Below are 24,934 nucleotides of genomic sequence, written 5' to 3'. Positions count from 1 at the left end.
ATTATCATGGAGCTAACACCAATCTCTATAGTACCTGGTAATCAACTGTTACAATCACTATGAATCATTCCCTTGCTGCCTACTATAAACTTTAGCTGCAAAACCTAAAAATCTCTTCCCTTTTATGAATGGCTTCTTTGTCCCGTAACCAACTTGAACTGGACCTAGAGACTCGGGAATTCCTGAACTATTTACTCCCAATTTGTCACTTAGTGAAACCACTGAACCTAACTGTAATTTGTATTTCAGTGCTCCAAGTATGGTTTAGTGTGTCAGTTATCTCTATTATCAGTGATACAACTTATTCGCTCAAATATGCAACCTCCTGCCTCCCAGCACCCAGGACCTTCCACTCATTTAGTAATTTATAAATAAATACTTACTCAATGGTAGAAAATGATTATTCCAGTATCACATCCTCTATTGTGATCATAGGGCACTGTAAAACCTGATCAACTGAGGTCAACATCCCAAGAAAAAGAGTAACTTCTATTTCAAAAGCCTTGATACGTAACGAGCATGATCGTGATTCATTACAATTTCCTTCAGTATATAGGTGGCCTTACAAGGGCTTTCATCCTATCCCCACTTCCCTTCAGATAACATGACTTAGTAACAGGAGAAGCAGGAGGCCACGTGGGAAGCAGCACAACCACTTAAAACCCCCTGGGTCATGAAAACATTATTAACCAACACCAGTCAATGCACAAAGTGAAAGTTAGAAAGCAGAAAACCTTTTTATCCTAAGAATGAAAGAGAATATGATTTGAATCTACTGCTTAATAGGCATCACCTCATCCACAGTAACTTAAGATCTCATCAAAATCAACAGGCAAAAAAATATATACAACAGTACCTCACAGTTTAATTGCTCTATGCATTTATTATTAGCTATTATTAATGCAGAATGAGGGGACAAAAAGCTCACAAACACTCTACACAATTTCACAAGACGCATTGCAGGGGGAAAAGTGACTGAGATGGATCAACAGTATGCTAGGGTCTTGGTGGACGCATTCCTGGGGGAGGTGGACCTGGAAAGGAAATAGAAACATTGAGAAAAAGAGGATACACATATTCAGGGGCCTGGCTGAACCATCAAGCCCCTATGCTCCCACTCACCTCTAATTCCTGGTGGAGGGGGTCTCATTCCCGGAGGGGGCATGCCTATTGGCGTCCCTCGAGCAGGGGGAAGCCCAATTGGTGGGCCCATGGGTGGTCTCATGCCAGGTGGAGGAGCCATAATGCCTGCGATGAAAAATGGTAGAAATAAAGGCCTCATAAACCGGCTTAGAAAAGCTGTTAGAATTTAGCCCAAATAATCCCTAAAGAAATGGGCCAGACAACAGTGATAAGAGTCAAATGATTTCTAAATGACAATTACTCTCCTACGTCTTTCATTAAACACCAGTACCTAGAAGAGGGAGGAAGCATATGCCCCGGATTCTGAGTTAGGCTCTCAGGCTGTGTCTTAAATCAGTAAGCTCTCTCTAGTCAGAGATTCAAATTCGTCTTAATGTTCACCAATCCCTTACCTGGAGGTGGGGTTGCTCTGCCAACAGGTGGGGGCGGAGTCCCCCGTCCTGGTGGGTACTGTGTTGGGGCTCCAGCAATGCTGGCAGTGGCAGCAACGGCAGCGGCTGCTACAGTGCCTCTTCCCTGTGGAGTCATTACCTGAGAAGGCAAGGGGAGAAACCAACAAAGTGATACATACCTTCACGTTATTCAAACACAGAAAATAAATGAGAAAAATGGCCAATTAGATACAAACAACTGTTGCAATGTTGTACTTCTCTCATTATTCCCATGTTTTTTTTTGAGACAGTTTCACTCTTGTCACCCAGGCTGCAATGCAATGGTGCAATCTCAGCTCACTGCAGCCTCCCACTCCCGGGTTCAAGCAATTCTCCTGTCTCAGCCTGCTGGGAAGCTGGGATTACAGGTACCCCCAACCAGGCCCAGCAGTTTTTTGTACTTTTAGTAGAGATGGAGTTTTCACCATGTGGGCCAGGCTGGTCTCCAACTCCTGACCTCAAGTGATCTGCCCACTGTGGCCTCCCAAAGTGCTGGACTACAGGCATAAGCCACCGCACCTGGCCTATTCCCATATTTTAAAAACTAATCTTAGTACACCGACATCCACAAAGCCCTTTGATCTTTTCAACTGAGGTATATCCAGGCATTCCGTTCACTTACCACTAGTGGCAAGTTACTCTTACCAAGAGTAACTCGGGTAATTTTAATCACCCAATGACCATTTTAAGTAGCTAGTTTTATTCCCTTCCTCCTGTATATCTGTCCGTTGGTTCCTCCTAGACCATATGCCCTTTACATAGTATGACATGTACACTCAGGTTTTTAAATCTCCTCGGCCTCTGGCTTAGTCACACTCTCCCAATATAAAACCCTCCGTTGGTTCCTCACCTGCTGGGACGGTCCCCCAACTCCTCGGACAGGGCCTGCCAATCCAGCAGGGGCCTGGGGAATTGGCACACCAGCTGGTACTCCTCTACCAGCTGCCCTACCAACCCCAGGGCCTCCAGCAGCTCCAGCAAGTGGTACCCGAGCAATGCCAGTCTGAAACAAGAAAATGTATAGCCTAAAATCAAACAATTTACAAGTTCTCAGTATTTTTATGCATCAGAGATCACTTCTCTCCACCATTTTCCCAGACACTTATCTCGTATTAGTTCTGTATCCAAATGAACAAGCAAGTATACCATGGAGGTATCTTGTGGATAAAACGCGCATTATTTGTCAAATTGTGAAAACAGCTCTTTTATAAACATACCAAGCAAACATGAATCAGCAACTCCTACCCTCACCTAGGTAATGCCCAGCACACAGAATAATTCACCAAAAAACCCTTAATCCCAAATAGCATAGGCAACCAACAATTGATACTAAGTGCTTGGCACATTTGACAATCCATGTTAAACTGTGTCTGTGCTGTACCGTGATTTCAGACATCTCACATAATATGATGTCCTTGCAAATTAGAGTTCTGTCCTGCTCTACATCTTCCTTACATCTTTGGGGGGTGGCCCCTCCACAGTCATGGATACCAAGTTCTCCCCACGCAGCAACACCAGACCCAAAACCCGCTTTTCTTCACGCTCTGGTTGCTTCGCATTCTTTGGCCTACAAATCAGAATTAAATTTTAGTGAGATAATTTTAGTGACCCCTAGATTACTCACTCATCAAAATATTTATACAACCTCAAGTATCAATTAAGGCAACCGATGCTAAACAGATATTAAGTTATCACTGAAAAACAAACCAAAAAAAATCTGTAAACAGTTAATATAAAAGGGTAAATAGTAAAGCTGTTTTCTGATCTAACTTTAGTCTTTTACAGAATGTTCCTTTGATGTTAACACTACAACAAGACGAATTTCTTTTGTAAAACGCCTTTTAAGGAAAACAAAGTTGAAACTTCGGTTTCCATATTAAAATGGAAATTTCTTTAAAAAATTACTTAAATAATTAAATCATAATGACAGGGTGACACAACTGAAATAATGCGAACAGTAATAGGCAAAGAGAGGATAACAAATAGCAACCATATCCCAACTCCTCAACCGTGAAGAGCAATTATTATTCTCTATTTCAACCAAGATTTATTCGGTCTAAGACTGCTGCAGAAGCCAACCAATTAATTAACAATAGCATTTTTCTCAATTTTAAAAATAAATATAACTTAATATTTTGAGCACAACATACACTTTTATTCCCAGTAATAAATCCATGATTGTCTCACAAACTTAAAAGAGTTTATATGCAGACTCTGACCTAATTCAGAGATCAGGTCAAGAGGTGAAACAATAGACTGGCTCTACCTTAGCTTCCCTACCTACCTCAGTTACCCTTGGAAATCCCTTACTCCAGCTCTGGCCTTCCCTTCCCACTGCCTCTGCGTCCAACCCCCATTTACCCAAATCAGCTTACTTGATCTTTCTGAACTCATCACAATCACAGAGGATCAAATTCATATGCTTGTCAAAAGCCTTAAAGGTGCCAATGAAGATTCGGCCATCTTGTAGGATACATCTCATTCTATAGTCAATGTGCTGCAGCATCTTGCTACTCTTGCCCACAGTCTGGAAGCAGTAAGACAAGAGTCATGTTCAGGTTGCCAACACCCTAGTCTTCTAATCTTCTGTTTCTTCTCCGCCCTTATATAATCCAAGCCTGGTTTCCTTAACTAAACAAATATTCTCTCCTACTTTTTCACCAACATTCTTCCATATTTAGTATGAGTCTCTGGAGAACCACGAAGGATTATGAAGTATTTTTTCACATCTCAAGAACCAATTTTCACCTCCTTAGGGGTGATTATTCTTCTCTTAAGACAATGCATGCTGTAAACTGTCCACTCCCCTAACTAAACCAAACCACAATGATTAGGGTGTTCTCTCTCTCCAGACTGCTTTTCTCTGTACTATTAATGCCAAAACCCTTCCATTTTCAAAGTCCTCTTTATTTCTATTGTAATCTGACCTGAGAGTCCATCATCTGCAGGATAGTCCTTCATCACTGGTGGAATCATGACCAAATACTCCTGTATTTTCTCACATCATAAAACATTTCTCACGGCCAGGTACAGTGGCTCACGCCTGTCCCAGCACTTTGGGAGGCCGAGGTGGGTGGATCACTTGAGGTCAGGAGTTTGAGACCAGCCTGGCCAACACGGTGAAACCCTGTCTCTAATAAAGAGGCTGAGGCACAAGAATCTCTTGGACCCAGGGTTGTAGTGAGCCTGGGAGACAGAGCAAGACTCCGTCTGAAAAAAATAAAAAAAATCAGCTCATCTCCCGCTGATACTCAGTGCAATGAGAATCTATATCCATGGATGTATACTAACATTCAGAACCCAAAATCACTGCACATGCTGGCAAACTCTTTCAGCCCTTACATCACGTTTTCAACCCTCAGCCTTATTGTACAGCTTACCATGATTGCTGTTCCACCAAATCCAATGTCCACAGTTAAAACTTGGTGCTTCTGAAGACCTAGGGGAAGGCTATAGATAAAGGTATGATGCAGGTTCTCCTAGAAACAATGCAAGCTGGGCAGAAGCTTCAAAGAGTAGACGGAGCCTGCAGAGAAAAGCATGTTAAAGCTGCACTGCACTCTACCATATTTTAAAACAGGCATGAAAATCACTATGACAGACATATTCAAAAACATCCTTCCTCTCATACTAGCTTCCTCACCAAGGGACTGCCAAATTTCACTAGTCCCATTCTTAACTGTCACATTTGACACACTTAGGACTGATGAAACTCATTGAATTTTATTTTACCTAGTAATTCCTACATGTTTCAAAAATTAAGCTTCATTTTCCAAAATTTAGTATTTTTCTTTCCATCTTCATTTAAGGTAGTGTCTCTCTCTCTAGTACAGAATTCATATCAAGTCATCTCTATATCAACATCTCAATTACTCTTTCATTCAGATTTTTCCTTTTTTCTGAGATATCTTATGTTGTCATTTGCAACATTCTTTCTTCCCCTAAATTCACTTCAAGATGATGGCAAGTAATCTTTCCCCACTAAGAGCCAAATGTGTTATAAACCTGCCTAAGACTTCCCATGTCAAAAGAGGATACACAACTATGGAATATATATATATATATAGACTCACATAAACAACTTTCATACATCATGTAACGAAGGACAAAGTTATAAATCACGTTAACGACTGGGTTCGGTAGCTCATGCCTGTAATCCCAGCACTCTGGGAGGCCAAGGCGGGTGAATCACCTGAGGTCAAGAGTTTGAGACCAGCCTGGCCAACATGGTGAAACCCCATCTCTGCTAAAAACACAAAAAATTAGCCAGGCATGGTGGTGGGCGCCTGTAATCCCAGCTACTCGAGAGCCTGAGGTAGGAGAATCTCTTGAACCTGGGGGGCAGAGGTGGCAGCGAGCCGAGATCGTGCCACTGCATTCCAACCTGGGCAACAAGAGGGGGCAACAAGAACAAAACTCCATCTCAAAATAAATAAATAAGTCACGTAACAATGGGGATACCTGAGGAGAAATGCACTGGGTGATTTTATCATGGTATGAACAGTGTACTTACACAAACCTAGAGGATACACAGAGAGTCTACTATACTCTTAGGCTATATGGTAGATCCTACACTACAAACCTGTACATCATGTTACTATCCTGAATACCATGAACACTCACAATACAATGTTAAACAGAGAAGAGGCTGGGTGTGGGGGCTCATGCTGGTAATCCCAACACTTTGGGAGACCGAGGTGGGCGGATCACCTGAGGTCAGGAATTCAAGACCAGCCTGGCCAACATGGTGTCTCTACTAAAAATACAAAAATTAGCTGGGTGTGGTGGCGGGTGCCTGTAATCCCAGCTACTCAGGTGGCTGAGGCAGGAGAATCATTTGAACCCAGGAGGCAGAGTTTGCAGTGAGCTGAGATGGTGCCACTGCACTCCAGCCTGGGCAACAGAGCAAGACTCCATCTCAGCGGGGAAAAAAAGAGAAAAGGTACAATAAAAACATGGTTTTGTAATCTTAAGGGACTGCCATCACACATGCAGTCTGTTGGTGACTGGAATTGTTATGCAGCTCATGACCGTAATCAAACATGCATACTGTTTCCCTTTTCGCCATAATTTAAAAAATGCTATTAAATATGGCAGCCAAATCTAGCCCGAATTGTAAAAGGTCTCAAAGTGCTTATCATACTAATTTAAAAATGGAACACAAATTACTTTTGAAAGGATTCAAAAGTATTCCTTTGAGCCGAGATCACACCACTGCATTCCAGTCTGGGCAGCAAGAGTGAAACTCCATCTCAAAAAAAAGGAATACTCTAATGCCTGGCTGTCATTCAGTGGCCATGAATCTGATGTCTGTACATTTAAAAAAGTATTAAATAAAACTTATAAAGATCTTAAAAGAACTTTTCAAATAAGCAAACAAAGACCCTCACAAAAATTAAATGTAGTTTCTGACCTATATATAACGAGTAACAGAGTTTAAGGCCCATAAACAGAAGTTTTGAATATTATGATTCTTTATAAAGCAGTCTAAATCCAAGAAAACATGGTATGTGAGACTCAACAGCAACATCCTTTTGTTTGTTTGTTTGTTTTGAGATGGAATCTCGTGCTGTCACCCAGGCAGGAGTGTAATGGCACAATCTCGACTCACTGCAGCCTCCACTTCCCGGGTTCAAGTGGTTCTCCTGCCTCAGCCTCCTGAGTAGCTGGGAATACAGGCACCTGCCACCATGCCCGGGTAACTTTTGTATTTTTAATAGAGATGAGGTTTCGCCATGTTGGCCAGGCTAGTCTGGAACTCCTGACCTCAGGTGATCTGCCGGACTTGGCCTCCCAAAGTCCTGGGATTACAGTGAGCCACCACGCCCGGCCAGCAATATCCATTTTTATAGCATTGCAACACTTGGGACCTTCAGCCACCCAAAGAGACAACGAGGATCATGACTGTGAATGAGCATGACAGATCTTACTGTGCTGATGAAAATGTTTCCTGAGTAGTTCATGTCAATGATTGCACAGTTCTATAAATTTACTTAAATCATTGTTTCATGCACTTGAATTGGGTGGATTTTATGTTTATCAGCTCTACATCACTAAGGCTGTTTTTAACCCATTTATGCCAGAGGTTGGAATTTTTTTGTGAAAAATCAGACCTTGGCGATGACTTTGAGCAATAGGATATAAATAACTCCCACAAGCTTAGCAGTCCATATGTATGAAATACATCTAGGGATGCGAGTTATGGCCCAAAGAACTGAAGACCTAGAGATTTAGGGATAGATTATTTTAAATATATATATTTTATATATTATATATATTTTGCATATATGTGTGTGTATATATATCATAAACAATATAATAAAATGAGAACCTGTATAGATAGAAGAGATACATGTTTCACTCACAACAGGAGCTGACCTCCTACAGCAGTTAAAAGGATTCCTTTAGGAGACAGATATGAAATTTACAAACAGTTCTCTCTCATCCCTAAATGTGATACAATGTAGTCATGACCTTGTAAGTGAAACAAAATAAATCACTGCTGGGTGGTCAAATTTATCTTTATAGCACAAGAGAACAAAACTTCAAGAGAAAGGAGACAACAGTAGCAACATCACACTGCAAGGATGGATCAGCAGTCACAGTGTATCTTCAGAGATCAAAGGACACATAAGCAAATAAACCAACTGGTATCCCTCACGGAAGCACAAGTTCTCAAACTTTAGGAAACTGTAGACATTCAAATGATTAAACTGCATAAAAATATAAATCTACTTTAATTCAAAAGTAAAATAAGATGACTAGGGTTGGACAAAGCACATATAGCAAAAAGTAAACTAAGATGACTAGGGTTGGCCAAGGTACACATAGCAAATGAGAGACACCACAGAGTATCGATATTCATCTGTTAAAATTTAAAATTATAGAGGGTCTCCGTAGAGATCCTCCATCGAAGAGTATGCAAAAACAAGTGACAAAAGAAAACTAAATACAAAATATTAATATGCAATAATTCCAATTAAAAACACAAGAAAACAAATTTCCTTTATTGGAAAGGTTTAACAAAAACAGAAGAACACCAGAATACAAAGGGTGTTACTGAGAAACTAATGGTCTACTAATTTTTAGTGGCAATCAATACTTCTCATGATGTGTTTAGAAAACAATGTAACAAAAACGTTTAAAAGTCATACTACTAGTACACCCTGCATCCCAACTACTAGGTAAGCATCCAACTGGATATGTACCCTAGTAAATATTTAGGTACCAAACAAAAATAGAACTAACATTCATAACACAATGTTTTTGTTTTTGTTTTTTGAGATAGAAGTATTGCTCTGTTGTCCAGGCTGGAGCACAATGGCACAATCTCTGCTCATTGCAACCTCTGTCCCCAGGGTTCAAGCAATTCTCCTGCCTGAGCCTCCCCAGTAGCTGGGATTACAGGTGTCTGCCACTATACCCGGCTAACATTTGCATTTTTAGTACAGACAGGGTTTTGCCATGTTGGCCAGGTTGGTCTCAAACTCCTGACCTCAGGTGATCCACCTGCCTCGGCCTCCCAAAGTGCTAGGATTACAGGCGTGAGCCACCACACCCAGCCACATAATAGTTTATTTTCCTATTTTTCCTGGTCATAATGTGCCTTACATTTTTAATGAAAAAGGGTACCAAGTGTTTAAATGTCATTAAGACTACCCATCTTCCTCCACAGCAGGCTTTAACATGACTTAGACTGATCCCTTCCCCAAGAAATTCATCTGATTGTCTACCCTGTAATGTATACTTCATGCATATTTCTATAATCCATTCTTCATCACCTTCTATGAGATTATGACTATATTCACTGGCCCCCACTTTGGTGTTTTCTTCTTTGAATCTGCTCCTCTAAAACAAAACTCAGCCAATTTTTTTCTTTTAAATAGCAAGATACTAAGTATTTTACACTTTGCCTGTCCTTCAATCTGCCACAACTACTCAAAGCTGCACCACTGTAGCACCAATGTGGCCAAGGATAACATAATAAATGAACTTAGCTGTGTTCCAATAAAATTTCATTTATAGACACAGGTAGTGGTCCAGATATATTACCAACCTGTGTTCTACAGGAATACTAGTAATGGGTAAATATCTGGGTAGAACTAGCAGTTGAGACTAGAATAAGATATAAATAAATACCATAAAATTACATGGTCCTACTTGCAGACTATAATGTATGACTTAAATGTTGTATTTAAAAATTTACAAAAATCTGTGAACTGAACTGAGCTGAAAATTCCTAAGAAGAAAGAAATCAGTTGTGCATCTATTCAATGAAAAATTCCCTTACTCCAGGGAGCAGCTTGGAACAATGATCAGATTCCAATCTGCTTACGCAACTACTAGAAAATGTTGAGTATAAAGGATTCAAGAAAGGAGGATTTCTCAGAAAATTTCTATCTCCTTTGATTTAAACTCAAAAGTGGCCAGGCACAGCGGGCCACGCCTGTAATCCCCGCACTTTGAGAGGCCAAGGCGGGTGGATCACCTGAGCTCAGGAGTTTGACACCAGCCTGAAGAACATGGTAAAACTCCGTCTCTACTAAAAATACAAAAGTTAGCCAGGTGCGGTCGGAGGTGCCTGTAATCCCAGCTACTCGGAGGCTGAGGCAGGAAAATCACTTGAACCTGGGAGGTAGAGGTTGCAATGAGCCGAAACCACACCACTGCACTCCAGCCTGGGCGACAGAGTGAGACTTCATCTCTAAATAAATGAATAAGTAACTCAAAATGGTGGCCATAAACAAGCCTCACTGATTCAAGTTGAAGAATAATATTTCAAAAACAGACTTTAAAAAAAGGCTAGAAGAAATTTATCAGTAAACCCAATTCCTCTCTGCTCTTACTTTGTGAAAAGTAAACAGTAAACTCTCAGAAATAAGGGCATTCTAAACTTAAAGTAGAAAAAAAGAAAAATCACAAAGGAAAAACAAGAAAATAAATCAAAATCAACTTTGTAATAGCTTTTTCCTAAAAAATGAAAGCAATAACATAAAAAGAAACCAAATAAATCTATATCACATTGAAAATTTATCGTATTTTTATTACATTGCTGATTCAAATAGGAAATACATTGGTTAAAACAGAAAAGTGAGAAAAAGACAAAACAAAAAGAATTAGTAAATAAGCATGAGAAAGTATTTAGGTTCTCTAACACTCATTGTTAATTATGTGTTGTATATTTATAATTCACTAGACATAAACTAACTTCGAACTAAAATAATGCTGTGAAAGTATGTTGTAACTGGCCTTTTATTTTTTGAAAGCAACGAATACTAATTTAATACTTTGCAATAAATTTAGAAAAATGTACCTTAAGTTCATATTCCTTGATTCAATTTACTTTTACATCTGCGTATCAGAAAAAATTATTCTACCTTAACTTTTATACAAAGCTATCTACTAAAGCTTTGTTCAAACTACTGGCAGAAAAAAATGACACCTCCCACAAAAGGAAATTATATAACAGGGTATTCAAGAGCCATTTATAGTGAAATACTTTTATATCATTAAAAAAGAAAACTACCTGAAAAACATGCACTACAATAACTGGAATACAGAAACATGACAAAAGTGTCAGGGCAGAAAATTTAAGGTCCCGCTTTTACTTTTTAAAACTTTCTGCAATGTGCTTATTGTATGAAGCTCTAAGGAAAAAAAGTAATGTGTGACTGATAATTAAGAGAACCCCCAACACCCATTCTTTAATGATTCTTTATTCTTGATCATTGCTGCATTAGTTCTAACCTGGTTTTTGCTTGGAATCAGATTCCTCTCTATTCCAATATGGCTTTAACCACCTCTTGGTGTCTCAGCTAAGAATGCCTGCCTCAGTTCAGCCTGGAAATCCACCACAGGTACTTGCTGCTGCTGGGAACGCCTCGGGTACAAATGACACCTACAACAAGAGCACAATATATATAAATGATAGAAGGACATTTGTCTTTATAAGAAACCATGTGAAAGAAAACTAGGGACCCTTACATTTAAGAAGATATTCCTTTTTTTTTTTTTTTTTTTTTTTTGAGACAGGGTCTCATTCTGTTGCCCAGACTGGAGTACAATGATGTAACTTTGGCTCACTGTAAACCCCACCTTCTGGGTTCAAGTGATTCTCCTGTCTCAGCCTCCCAAGTAGCTAGGATTACAGGTGCACGCCACCACACCCAGCTTTTTTTTTTTTTTTTTTTTTTTTTTAATTGGAGACGGAGTCTCCCTCTGTCACCCAGGCTGGAGTGCAGTGGCGCAATCTGGGCTAACTGCAAGCTCCGCCTCACAGAATCATGCCATTCTCCTGCCTCAGCCTCCCAAGTAGCTGGGACTACAGGTGCCCGCCACCACACCTGGCTAATTTTTTTGTATTTTTAGTAGAGATGAGGTTTCACCGTGTTGGCCAGGCTGGTCTCCAACTCCTGACCTCAGGTGATCCACCCACCTTAGTCTCCCAAAGTGCTGGGATTACATGCATGAGCCACCACACCAAGGCAAGACCTTTCTTTAGGGTCAGAGCATGACACTATCTTATGAGAAATTAAAAAACAAAACAGGAATCTCTACACAGAGATTGTGCAAGGGGATTAGTGGATACTTAGATACTTACCAAGTCTAGAAATATTTCCAAAAGAACTAAAAACACAAGGGCTGGTAGCCCTGAAGAAACACCATCAGTTACATATATAGTCACTAACTTTCAAATTATCCTATGTGAACAATCCTTTCTCCCCAGGGGTGAGGAGGGATATGCTGCTAAAGCATTTGCAGGGAGATGTTCAGGCTGTCCTTCATACTGATCCTCCTGACAGATCACTACCTGAATATAAAACTTCCAGGGCTATTTAAGGGCTCTTAAAATATGTAAACCCATCATCTACTGGTAAGCAGGGAATTCCAGAGAAAAGCCCTCAACATACCCCTATGAATGGGTAACCTGGCTGTGAAATCTGATCATGAGAAGGAAGAGATACAGGAAATGACAGTTAGCTTGCCTTCAGGTGAGGAGGTGGAGAATCACTAATAATGCTGCCCTTGTTGGTATGTAAGGATTTGGAAATTGGACTTTTTTCTATAGTTTTTCAGTCACATTTTAAACATGTTTCTGTATAATACAGAATTTAGCTGGTCTTTGCTCCTGGTTCCTGGGAAATAACCTATACATCCTGGGAATTTACCAAGTGAAAGAAATGTGCTTGTTATTCCAGGTGGGTCCCTAGGATCACACCTGAGTTCATGGTAATGAGATGTCTCAAGCTGGTGACTAACCAGGCCACAAAAGATCAAACAAAGATTAAAGGGTTGGGGCTTTGAGCAAGCCCTCCTCGGAGGGCAGGAGAGTTGCTGACTGAATTCAATGACACGTCCAATGATTCAATCTTGTCAACATAATGAATGCCCAACAAAAGTCCTGGACATCAGGAGTTCTGGTGAGCTTCCTGGTTGGTGATATACACTAGTGGGCAGGTAATGCATCCTGAGGACAGGGAAGCTTTGTGTGGGACCTGCCGGGATTTTGCTCTATGCATCTGTTCATTTGTATCCTTTATAATAAAACTAATATGTATAGCACTTTCTTGAGTTCTACCAGTCATTTAAAAAACCTTAGTCAATTATAAAATCTGAGAAAATAGTAGGACCTCAGAATCTATAGACAGTTAGTCAGAAGTGTGGGTGACCTGCCAAACCTGGAGCTGGGACTTGGTGTCTGCATTGAGGAGAATGTTCTGGAAGGCATCTGCACAATTGTGAAATTTGCACTAACTCCAGGTAGTCAGAATTGCACTGCACATACCTTTAAATCTTCACACTCTAATTCATAGTCTACTTTATACTCTAATTCATAGTCTAATTACTGAATAAATCATAATTTGGGCATTCTCCATTCTAACCTCTTTGTTTACAAATGACAACTAAGTCTCTGATTTAATAAAGGTCTAAAAAGTGTTTCAGTCAAAAAAAATCTGTTATCTTGAAACTTAAGAGAATTCTCTATTGCAGTGTCCCCCTCAGATTTAACCTGTAACCCAACAGAAGACTAAAGACTGAGAAAATATGAGGCAGCCTATACAGTATTTAATTCATAAACTGCAGAATATTAATTTGAAAAGACATTTGAAGCTTTGCATAAAATAGATTAAGACAGTCCTCCAGCTCCAATTTCTAATTTCCCTTCGAACTCACAATGCATCATCCAGCCCCAAAGAATAACAACTGATTTAATGACACATACACAGACAGAATAAATAAGAAACTTAAAATAAATCAGTGAACTTTTTATTTTTTTTTTTTGAGATGGAGTCTCACTCTGTCACTCAGGCACAGCCAACGGCACGATCTCAGCTCACTGCAACCTTTGCCTCCCGGGTTCAAGTGATTCTTCCACCTCAGCCTCCTGAGTAGCTGGGATTACAGGTGCACGCCACCACATACGGCTGATTTTTGTATTTTTCTGGAGATGAGGTTTCACCATGTTGGTGAGGCTGGTCTTGAACTCCTGACCTCAGGTGATCCGCCCACCTTGGCCTCGCCAAGTACTGGGAATACAGGCGTGAGCCACCATGCCCAGCCTCCTTCATTGATCTTTAATGCTAATAACCACACAACTCCTCCAGGAACACTGCCTCCCAATATTACTTATGGTTTGGGAGGACGTAGGAGATGAATGGGTAAATATTGAACAATTCTAGTGTAATAATCTAAGTATACCAATCCTGAGAATCCTAAACACATGGATAATGAGGCAGTGCTAATCAATTCTGCTTACCCATTCCATAATCCAGTCACTCTCAAAATGAAAAGGCACAACTGGGAAAATTATACTATTTCCCTAACTCTGCACTTTCCTCAGATCATTCCCCCTGCAGGTCTCCCTCAAGACCCTGCAGTATTTGTACATATGTATGCAGTGCAGATCAGAAAAAGTCAAGTTATTTCTTCTTCAAAACCATCAAAATGTTTCCATAAATATGGACAAGATGCCTAGAAGGCTTACCTCATCCCACAACAAGATGAGGATGAGAATACCTGTTACTGAGTCCACACTGAGGCTATATAGGAAAAAAACTACAACAAAAATATAGCAAGCTAGAACCTTCACCCACTTAACGGTCCTAAAACTAAGAGTCCTAACCCTCAGCCCTACCTCCACCACAATCTCTGAACTACCTCTAGAAACTCAGGGAATAGTAACGGCACTTCAAAAAAAAAAATGTCAGAGTTACAAAATAATGAAGAGAGAAGCTGGGCGCAGAGAGAAGCAAAGTGCTATAATCCGAGCATTTTGGGAGACCAAGGCAGGTGGATCACCTGAGGTCGGGAGTTTGAACCCAGCCTGACCAACATGGAGAAACCCCATCTCTACTAAAAAATACAAAATTAGCCAGGAGTGGTGGCACACATCTGTAATCCCAGCTACTTGGGAGGCTGAGGCAGGAGAATCACTTGAACCCCGGAGGCAGAGGTTGCACTCCACCCTGGGCAATGAGAGCAAAACTCTTGTCTCAAAAAAAAAGGAATGAAAAAAGGAAAAAAGAGATTACCATATCCAATAAAATGAATGATTGAATAACCTATTACAAAGGACAAATTATACTACACAAAATACTTACAAAATATTTATCAATATACAAACAAAACATACATAAAATGTCTTCCAAAGCAATTTTAAAAATGAAAAGTATATACTCACAAAAATAAAAAACAGCAAAATAAATCAGAAAAAACAAAAAAATCTTTACCCTCACCGTAATTTAAAACTTGCTAACAGATGTTTTACAACTTTTTTTTTCTTTTTGAGACATGATCTCATACTATCACCCACTGGAGTGCAGTGGCACAAACATGGTTCACTGCAGCCTCAGCCTCCTAGGATCAAGTGACCCTTCCACCTCAGCCTCCCAGGTAGCTGAGACTACAGGTAGACATCACCATGCCTGGCTAATTTATTTTTCTGTAGAGAGGAGGTCTCCCTATGTTGCCTAGGCTGGCCTCTACCTGCTGGGTTCAGGTGACCCACCTCAGCCTCCCAACATGCTGGGATTAAGAGGCATGAGTCACCACGTCCAGCTCAACTTTTCACATATAAAATGAAGAAATAACAAAAGACACACAAACTACTACCCAGTTTTTACTATGAGGAAAAATCTTTAATTTGAAAAAAAAATAAGTGAGTATTCATACACTGCATTTTCTTTCTTTTTTTTTTTTCCTGAGACGGCGTCTGGCTCTGTCTCCCAGGCTAGAGTGCAGTGGCACCATTTTGGCTCACTGCAACCTCCGCCTCCTGGGCTCAAACAATTCTCCTGCCTCAGCCTCCCAAGTAGCTGGGATTACAGGCACGTGCCACCACACTCGGCTAATTTTTGTATTTTTAGGAGAGATGGGGTTTCACCATGTTGGCCAGGCTGGTCTCAAACTCCTGACCTTGTGATCTGCCTGGCTTGGCCTCCCAAAGTGCTGGGGCCACGCCTGGACTACATTGCGTTTTCAAAGTGATTGTTCTTTCGATTGTTAATAGTCAAACAATGCAAACAAACTAAATATCCAGCAGCAAGCTAATGATTAAAATAATAATGTTATCACACCACCCACACTTTGTAAAATAAAGTAGATTTATGTGTACTGATATGACAAGATCACCAAGACATATTGTCAAAATACATACAGCATGGTGTCGTATGCACACAAACTTCAAATGTGTCCCATGTCCTCCCTTCCTCTCTCTCCACTATGCACACAATGCCTAGGACAAGGTCTGAAAGGACAGATGGCTACTTACTTAAGGATTATCTTTGGGGAGGAAAAGGCCAGTAAATTCGTAGTTGCTTTAAAATGAGACTGTTTATGCAAAACTGTTTTACAAAAAGAATCATCTTCATTAATTATTAATACTTATAAATAAGAAAATAAAACAACTGTAGCTAAGAAAAAAAATGCTATCTACTGACTGTCAAAATTTTAATGGCAATGACTAAATGCCAAAGTTTCAATGTGGACTAAATATGTATTAGGTCATTTAAAGTGTTCACATATTTTTAATTAAAATTTCCCTTCTAGAAATCTAAATTAAAATGTGTCTGAGTGCGTCTGTGTATACATCCTATATATACATTCCACACTTACATACTAAAAACAGGATAAAAAACACAAATGTATTTTAAATTTTAACAGAATAAATGCACTAACCAAAAACTAACACCTAAATATCACAGAGCAAGAAGATGTAAATTAATCACTTCAGTGCACAGTACACATTTTGCAAACATACAAAGTGATTCAATAATGTAAGAATGCAGAAAAATTTAAATATGCTTATGTTGAAGGGTAATTACAAAATTGTATGAAGATAAATGCACTTACACATGTATAGGAAAAAAGAAAATTATACTAAAATCTTTAAGAATGTGAATTATTTTAGGACAATATGGTTAAGAATTTCATTGCTTTTTTACTACATGTTCTGTATTATATGTGTCTGCTTCTTCAATTATGTTCATTTTAATCCCCTCATTGCATGCTATTTTGTTCTAATCTGAAATGGGATTCTGACTTGCATTTGTACTCACTCTTGGTTGCTCAGTGAGGCAGTCCTTCTGCGTTTGACTTGGACTTCCACCTCTGGTACGTGCTGTTCTGTAGTTCGTCTCAGGTGTAAGCGATCCCTGAAACAGAAAAGAGAGGGATTTGTTTGGTAGACTGCATCAATCTATGAAATAACTATTTGTCAAGGTTATATTTAGAACTACATTTAATATAATGGATTTTTAAATCTAATTAAAACAAGTTAACATTATTACAAGATCTTTAACCTTCAAACAGTCAGAATCTATGATATAACCACTTCTTTTCTCCTTTTAGAAGCCCATGACATCAGAAAACCTGGTTTTAAAAAAATGAGGAAATTAAAATAATGTATCTACCTCTATTTGTAGTCATGTACATATAATATTCCCACTTATGCAGAGATATATACACACATTACACCACTGCCCTACTTACCTTCCCTCCAAAAGCTGTAAACCTGATTTCAAAAATGGTTTCAAAAATATTTTTAGGATACAATAGACATACTTTTGTAGAGTAGAACAGAACGTAGTTTAAATTATAAAATATCTACTTAAAAAAAACATGCAAATAGTGCTTTCTTTAGGATTTGCAAAGCAACAGAAGAGTTGCCCAGGCTAAAAACTATCCACATAGCAAAAACAAACAAACAAAAAACCCTGCCATGTTATGTCTGCAGAACCCCTCACAAAATGGCTGCTCAAGGGAACAGAACATGAAATCAGAAACAAACACTCAGACTAGCCATATTAAGGACTGCAGAAACCACATATGAACCCTTAAAGATGATAAATCAGAAAAGTCAGCAAAGTAACACAAGTAACAACTCAAAAGCAAAATTCAAAAGATAAATGCCAAAAGCTATTAATAATTCTCTGAACCCTGATGTTAAGTCATGTTAGACTTTTAGATTGGTAAAATAGCTTACCAATAACACACAGCTGTTTTATTCCTTCGAGTTTAAATGTTCTAATCAAGCCATACACACAGATTTGATTTCTAAATGGTAAACTTTTATACACTGATAATGTTTATTACTTTTGATTACACAATGGCCTATTAAATATAACACCTGAATTACAAGCAGTATAAGAAGTAAAGAGGACTTCATCAAAAAAAGTTCCGAAAACACTAAAGAAAGTGAAAGGATAACCAGAATAGGAAAAAATATTTGCTAAACATACAGCTGTTTCTAGTATCCAAAACAAACAAACAGAAAATCCAAACAATGAAAAAAAAAGATGGTAGGGAGAGGCAAAGGAAAACTTTTTCAGGTGGTAGATACATTTATGCCACTAATTTTGATAAGACAATGATTTCAAAGGCATGTACTTATCTCTTAGCATACCAACTTTTAACATTAACTATCTACAGCTTTTGTATGTCAATCACACCTCAAAAAAGTATTTTTTCAAGTTTGGTATCAGGAATATGTAAGGAACAACATACAACTCAACAATAAAAGGGCAAATTCTACTGCTACAATGGGTAAAACACTTGAATAGACAGTCTTCCAAACATATACAAATGGCTAATCTATATGAAATGATGCTGAACATTAGTCACTAAAAAAATGCAAATCAAAACCCCAATGAGGCAGGGCGCAATGGCTCATGGAAGGCTGAGGCCAGACAATCACTTGAGCTCAGGAGACAAGCCTGGGCAACATCTGTATGAAAAAATACAAAAATTAGCTGAGTGTGGTGGTGCATGCCTGTGGAGCCAGCTACTCAGGAGGCTGAGGTGAGAAGGTACTTCAGCCTAGGAGGCAGAGGCTGCAGTGACCTGAGATCATGTCACTGGCACACCAGCCTGGGTGACAGAGCCAGACCCTGCCTCAAAACAAAAAAAAACCCACTGAAATGCCACCATCTGACACCACAATATTTGTGAAGGATGTGGGGAAATTGCTGGTGGAAACAAAGTGGTATATATAGCCTTTGCCTACTTCCTAAAAATGTTAATCATGAAAGTAACATATGACACTAACTCTACTGCTAGATAGAGTAATATTACAAGACCCAAACTCAGCCTCCAAAGCAGCTGGGATTACAAGCGTGTACCACCACACCCAGCTAATTTTTGTATTTATAGTAGAGACAGGGTTTACCATGTTGGCCAGGCTGATGTCGATCTCCTGGCCTCAGGTGATCTGCCCACCTCAGCCTCCCAAAGTGCTGGGATTACAGGCATGAGCCACTATGCCCGGCCAGTTCATGTTCTTTCTATTATACCTGCAGCCTTCCCAGCTTCCACTACACTCTCATACTTCCAAAAAGACAAAATTTCAAGAACCTGGCATATACTAGGGCTACGTAAAACTTTGTGAAACTAATTCTTTGTATTAAACATATTATACATGTTCCTAGTAGCATTATTCATAATAGTCAAAGAGTGGAAACAACTCAAATGTCCATCAACTTACGAATGAAGAAAATATGGTATATCCAAAGGAATATCATTCAGCCATAAAAAGGAATTTAGTACTGATGAGTGCTACATTATGGTGGCCAAATATAGCTAAAAATATAGTACATTAATATAATACAATTAAACTATCAACTAAACCATGATTAATCTAATAGTATACAACTGCAAACACTGTCTTACCAAAAAACAAACAAAAACCGGCAGTTGCTCAATATGAAACGTCTGAGGTCAACTGAGGAAACAGCCATCAAACCAAAATATTCTATTATCCTATTACTTCAACTTTCTGAATTTACCCTTTTTGTGTGTGTGTGAGACAGAGTCTTGCCCTGTCACCTCGAGTGGAGTGCAGTGGCATGATCTCAGCTCACTGCAACCTCTGTCTCCCAGGTTCAAGCAATTCCTCTGCCTCAGCCTCCCAAGTAGCTGGGGCTACAGGCGTGTGCCACCATGCCTGGCTAATTTTTATATTTTTATTAGAGATGGGGTTTTACCATATTGGCCAGGCTGGTCTTGAACTCCTGACCTTGTGATCTGCCCGCCTCGGCCTCCCAAGGCACTGGGATTACAGGTGTGAGCCACCACACCCAGTCCAAATTTATCTTTTTTTAAATGTAGAGACGAGTTCTCACTACCCAAGCTTGAACTCCCAGGCTCCAACGATCCTCCTGCCTTGGCCTCCCAAAGTGCTGGGATTATAGACGTGAGCCACCACACCTGGCTTAAATCTACTTATTTTTAATCTACATATAAAATGTCATCTATGAGGTTTATTTTGAAAACACTGGTTTATTGAATGTTCTAGATACATACACACATGCTTTATCTAACTGCATCCCCAACACAGAAACCAACATTTTATGAAACTGAGGATATCACGAAAAAATCATCATATATAAATGGTGTTAAATATTTGCCCTCAAATCACTTACACTGAAAGTAACCATCTGGAAATACATTGAAAAGCAAAAAGCAATGGGATCCCAATTTTATTATGGCCTAAATTTTCCATAAAATTTACGATGTCAAGAATAAAAATAAACAAACAAACAAACAAAGTTGGCCAGGTACAGCGGCTCATGGCTGCAATGCCAGCATTTTGGGAGGCCTAGGCAGGAGCACTGTTTGATTTCAGGAGTTCGAGACCAGTCTGGGCAATATAAGGAGATCCCTCTCCACAAAAAAATAAAAAGTTAGCTGGGCATAGTGCCTCAAGCCTCTAGTAACAGGTACTTCGGAGGCTGAGGCAGGAGTTTAGATCGATCCAGGAGTTTGAGGTTACAGGGACCTATAATTACACCACTGCACTCCAACCTGGGCAATACAGACAGACCCTGTCTCCTAAAAACAAAAAAATAAGGTTAATGATAGCCTGCTAATCTGTATCCCACGAACACAAGAAACCTCAGTGCCTCCAAAATAAAACCTGGGGAGGATTAACAACAAGAGAATTTGGGCCAGCCACAGTGGCCACAGAGAGACTGAGGAGGGAGAGGATATAGCTTGAGTCTAGCTGTTCGAGTCCAGCCTGGACAACATAGGGAGACCCTGGTCTATTAAAAAAAACAAAAACAAAAAAACTCTGAGCCAGTTAGCATGCAGAAATGGAGAGAGGCTGCCTTAGGTAGTAACAATTCTCACTCAAGCTTTCTGGCTCTGGGCCACAAAAAAAAAAAAAAAGGGGACAGGACCAGCGACAAATCTTCGCGTGGAAGAAGTAAGATTTTTAAACCTTCATTGTCCCAGTCACTGAGGGCAGTACTCACAACCTGCTTAAATGATTCTTTATAAAAATAGCTACGTAACAGAGGGCAGTGGCAAAGGAGGTTATCTTGAAATCCTTGACACCTTATAAACTAAATTTTTTGTAAAACAAAAATGTTTATTAGGAAAAAGAACAGGGTAAGGGAAGCATAAAGATATAGAGTAACTATAAATGGGGAAAACATTTCAGCAATGACACACTGGTCAGACAGAATAGCGAAATTAAGATAAGGCAAGGTCTGTGAATAAACCCAAACCAGCTACTACCCTGCCTGAGACAACAATATAAGGGTCTCTCAAGCAAGCTTCCTTCCTCTGCATCACTAGAAGGCCTGCCTCACTCCCCGCCTCCAAAAAGCCCTAGCACAGAGCCAATTCACTGAATAGGACACAGACCTTGAAACTTCAAGAGGCCTTTCCAAAGGGATCTGCCATATTGGGATCCCGGGCCTGAATGCAAGACTACAAAATGGCGGACCAGACTAAATACTCGGCTTGCAAATAGCCAAATGACCAGAAGTTAAACCAAGAAATATATGTATGTTAAGTGCTAGCTCCATGCAAGCAGGAAAAAAAAGTAAATTATAAGTATCATATAAAATCCCAGACTCCTGCTATTTTTAAAACTACCCAAAAACAGATTATTCCAGAACAAGGCTTTTCGGGCTTCGTAGATGTAACTTTTCTGTTACTTACAACTCAGTGCAACCAGACATACCAGTTATGATAGAGGGAAAATGTAAATACAAAAAAGGCAAGCACTGAAAGTCCTGCGAAGGAAGACAAAATCCTTAGAATAAAATGATTTTTTTTAAAGTACTGGAATATAAAAATGCAGTTATTCATTAACCTTTCTCACCAAATTTTTGTAGCTCCAACTTCAAAAATGATCATCATTAATTTAAAATTCCAAAAGAAGACATTAACTCTGATCCCAAGTACAACCCCACCCCAATAAGATCGTCTCCACTTTTCTGCTTCACTTTTATTCTCTTTCTGCAAACACAACTTGCAGCTTTCAACTCCCAGAAGATGAAGGGGTCCAGTGTTTGAAACACCTTACGACCTTGGCTGGGAAGAGCCATCATGATACCCTCTTCCCCCAACCCATTTAAGGGAAGTATGCCGTGCATCAGAATGGACTATCCAGAGATTACGAAGGATAAGTGAATCTTAAATAGAGTAAATTTGGCATTTATCAAATGTGTCCAGTGGAAATCAATTTTTAACAGGGAGTTAAAAAAGGGGTTAAGAAGTCCACTTCGAATAGAGAATTAGCGCACAACACAACCAAGAGAAGAACTGCAAAAATGAAAAGGCAGGATTTTCTAGGGAGTCAGAAAACCAATTTAAAATCTCTATCATTAATGGAGGCTTCCTGAAGCAGCACACCAGGTCTTGGGGTGGCTGCACCTTTGATGGCCTCCAGACCCCCACCACCCCAGTTTACTGCAGAACAGAAAAGCAGCCCAGTGCAGCTGCCATCCCACACAGGCGGAGGTGGTACAAATGCCTGGCCTCTAGCCACATTCCCCTCCAATCCTCTACAGCCGCACGGTGGGTAAGGGGTGGCTGCCAAGCTTGCTAGGGGCGCCTGTGCCAACCCATCTCCCTCCTCCCCCCTCTACTGCGCCACAACCGGAAAGGAACAGCTGCTGTATCAGCCAGGTGAAGGGGAGGGCTGCCATCCCTTCCAGGCAAAAGCTGCATAAGCCCCCACTCCCCTGCTCCCCGTCTCGCCCCATTGCAAGCGGAGGCGACTGTCACCTCTGCTGCGTCTGCGCAACTGCATCCTTCCCCAGGCAGCGCTTTGGGGAGGAGGCAGCCGCCCACCTTAGCCCGCCTCCTCTCCTTACCACTGCACCCTAAAGAGGATACGGCTGAAACTTCAAAACAGCAGAAGCTGAGCACACACACACCAGCCGCCCCCTCCCCACTGGCGGCTCTAGAGAGAGGAAGCGGCCACCCCCACCCTGAGGCGCTTGCGCAGATCTAAGGCGCTGCAGCGGCGGCCATCTTGAAGGAGCCGCACAATGGCAGTGACGCAACACAGACCCCCAGGCTGTGCCGACACAGCCTTCCAAGACCCGGTTCCAGAGAGAAACAATGAAAAAAAAGGTAACCCTCAGGCATCGCCTGGCCTATCCGTCAAAAGATCTGTAAATGCAAGTTCTGCACATCATTCCTGTCTTCTTATGCTGTAGCCTCAAAAGCGAGGGTTCCTAAAGGGTACACCAGGCAAGGATTCCACGCATTTCTGCAGCCCCTGCGGCAGTGTAGGCGTTGCGCAGTTTTAATAAAAAAGCACCTGACATCACCACAGCAGACAAACCAGATGACCACCGCAGGTCACAGGAAAATTAAAGGCTGCTGACTGTGCTACTGCCCCTCCTGATGCCCCCTCCCCGCCACAGCGATCATTCAGCGTCCCTTAGTCACTCCAGACAGCAACAGGCCCCGCGGCCGCCATGCCCACCGCCTCCATGCCATGCCCACCGCCGCCATGCCTACTGCCACCAAAGCCGCCAATGCCCACCACCGCCGCCTTCCTCCTACCTCCCAGCCGCTTCCTACAGACCCTTCCCGCGCCGCGATCACCAACACAAACCCCACCACGGTCGCACCGACTCATCCCCCTGGTCCACTGCCACAGCCTCCTCGCCTCGGTCACTGCGACGAATCCCCCCAGTCGCCCCACGTACCCTGCTCCACCATGCAGCGGCCACTTCAGTACACCCACCTGCGCTCGACACCCCCTAAATACCCGTCACTCCACGTACCTTCGCCCCGCCACGATCACTCCAGTATACCTACCTCCGCCTCAAATCCCGATGCACCGGTCCCCCCACGTACCCTCGCCACACGGAACTGCAGTCACTCCGATGTACCCACCTCCGCCCATGTCCCTGGCTGGCTGCGGTGACCCCACACGCTCCCCGTCACCACCGCCCTTCCCACCGCAGACACCCGCAATAGGACCTGTGGCGACACCACAGCTGGGGGCGGATGGAGGACGCGCCCCAAAGCGAGCGGACAGGGTACCATCGGGGCGAATGGCACAGCCACAAGCCTCTGAACCTTCCGGATCTGGTTCTCCAGAACAAAGGACTTTAGGACCCAAATGCCCAGTTTATTGAGTACTCCAAGTCCTGAAAACTTGGAATATCTGATGAATAAAAGTGGCTGCTCCCCAGGCTGTCTCTTGAGAGAAGCCACCGGCGCAGCTGACCTTGCTCGCTCCATCGCGTCACTGACCGCTCCTCAGACAGATGCGTCAGGCATCTCCGGCGGCCGCTCCGCTCTGCGCCAGACTCGCTGCAGCAGCGTCAGGCTTCGCACACATCCCCGCCTGAGCATGCGCACTAGCCCGCCTCTGCGGCCGCGCAGGCGCGCTGGTTTGCCGCAGTGCAGGGGTCCCAGTGCCCTCCCTGACCGCAATGACCTGGGGGGTGGGGGCTACTGGACCCCTAGGGCCCCACAGCATTGTTGCATTGAGAGGGGGCCTCTAGAAACCATAAGCAACCTGGGATCAATGGACATGCCTATTTTTTTAAATGTGTAAAATACTAAAGAAAGAATTCTTGGTTGTACAATAAATGTTTGCACACACC

The 24,934-nt window shown here is 41.4% G+C and overlaps 2 protein-coding genes across 4 annotated transcripts; both read right to left on the bottom strand.

Annotated features, from left to right (window-relative positions):
* Positions 1–857: 857 nt before the first annotated feature.
* Positions 858–5,094, bottom strand: LOC105499096 (small nuclear ribonucleoprotein polypeptide N). The gene is made up of 7 exons (XM_011771564.3): positions 4,955–5,094; positions 3,950–4,101; positions 3,030–3,141; positions 2,425–2,577; positions 1,536–1,674; positions 1,123–1,248; positions 858–1,034 (listed from the first exon to the last, which is right to left on the bottom strand). The coding sequence occupies exons 1-7, from the start codon at positions 4,955–4,957 to the stop codon at positions 997–999; spliced, it is 723 nt and encodes a 240-aa protein (XP_011769866.1). The 5' UTR covers positions 4,958–5,094; the 3' UTR covers positions 858–996.
* LOC105499095 (SNRPN upstream open reading frame) lies at positions 3,956–24,711 on the bottom strand. Of its 3 annotated transcripts, XR_011625311.1 has the most exons (5): positions 24,553–24,711; positions 17,132–17,227; positions 11,322–11,472; positions 4,955–5,024; positions 3,956–4,101 (listed from the first exon to the last, which is right to left on the bottom strand). XR_011625311.1 is itself a non-coding variant. In XM_011771559.2 (4 exons), the coding sequence occupies exons 1-3, from the start codon at positions 24,564–24,566 to the stop codon at positions 11,367–11,369; spliced, it is 216 nt and encodes a 71-aa protein (XP_011769861.1). In that variant the 5' UTR covers positions 24,567–24,711; the 3' UTR covers positions 5,014–5,123; positions 11,322–11,366. The 3 variants fall into 3 exon arrangements, 2 of the variants coding, with proteins under 2 accessions (XP_011769861.1, XP_070955512.1); XM_011771559.2 differs by lacking the exon at positions 3,956–4,101 and having other exon boundaries at positions 5,014–5,123; XM_071099411.1 differs by lacking the exon at positions 3,956–4,101 and having other exon boundaries at positions 5,014–5,100.
* Positions 24,712–24,934: the final 223 nt, after the last annotated feature.

Source organism: Macaca nemestrina, chromosome 7 (genome assembly GCF_043159975.1).
Source record: "Macaca nemestrina isolate mMacNem1 chromosome 7, mMacNem.hap1, whole genome shotgun sequence".
Classification (NCBI taxonomy): Eukaryota; Metazoa; Chordata; class Mammalia; order Primates; family Cercopithecidae; genus Macaca; species Macaca nemestrina.
Note: the sequence above shows the minus strand (reverse complement) of the source record. Positions and strands in the feature narration are given on the sequence as shown.

Bases quoted from the DNA above. Each gene is read 5' to 3' on its own strand.
- LOC105499096 (XM_011771564.3), bottom strand. The intron at 1,675-2,424 runs GTGAGGAACCAA...TTGCCTTCTCAG, and splicing joins TTGGGGGACCGTCCCAGCAG to GTAATGACTCCACAGGGAAG. The intron at 1,249-1,535 runs GTAAGGGATTGG...TTTTCATCGCAG, and splicing joins CAGAGCAACCCCACCTCCAG to GCATTATGGCTCCTCCACCT.
- LOC105499095 (XM_011771559.2), bottom strand. The intron at 11,473-17,131 runs GTGAGTACAAAT...CTCTTGTTGTAG, and splicing joins GCCTCACTGAGCAACCAAGA to GTGTCATTTGTACCCGAGGC.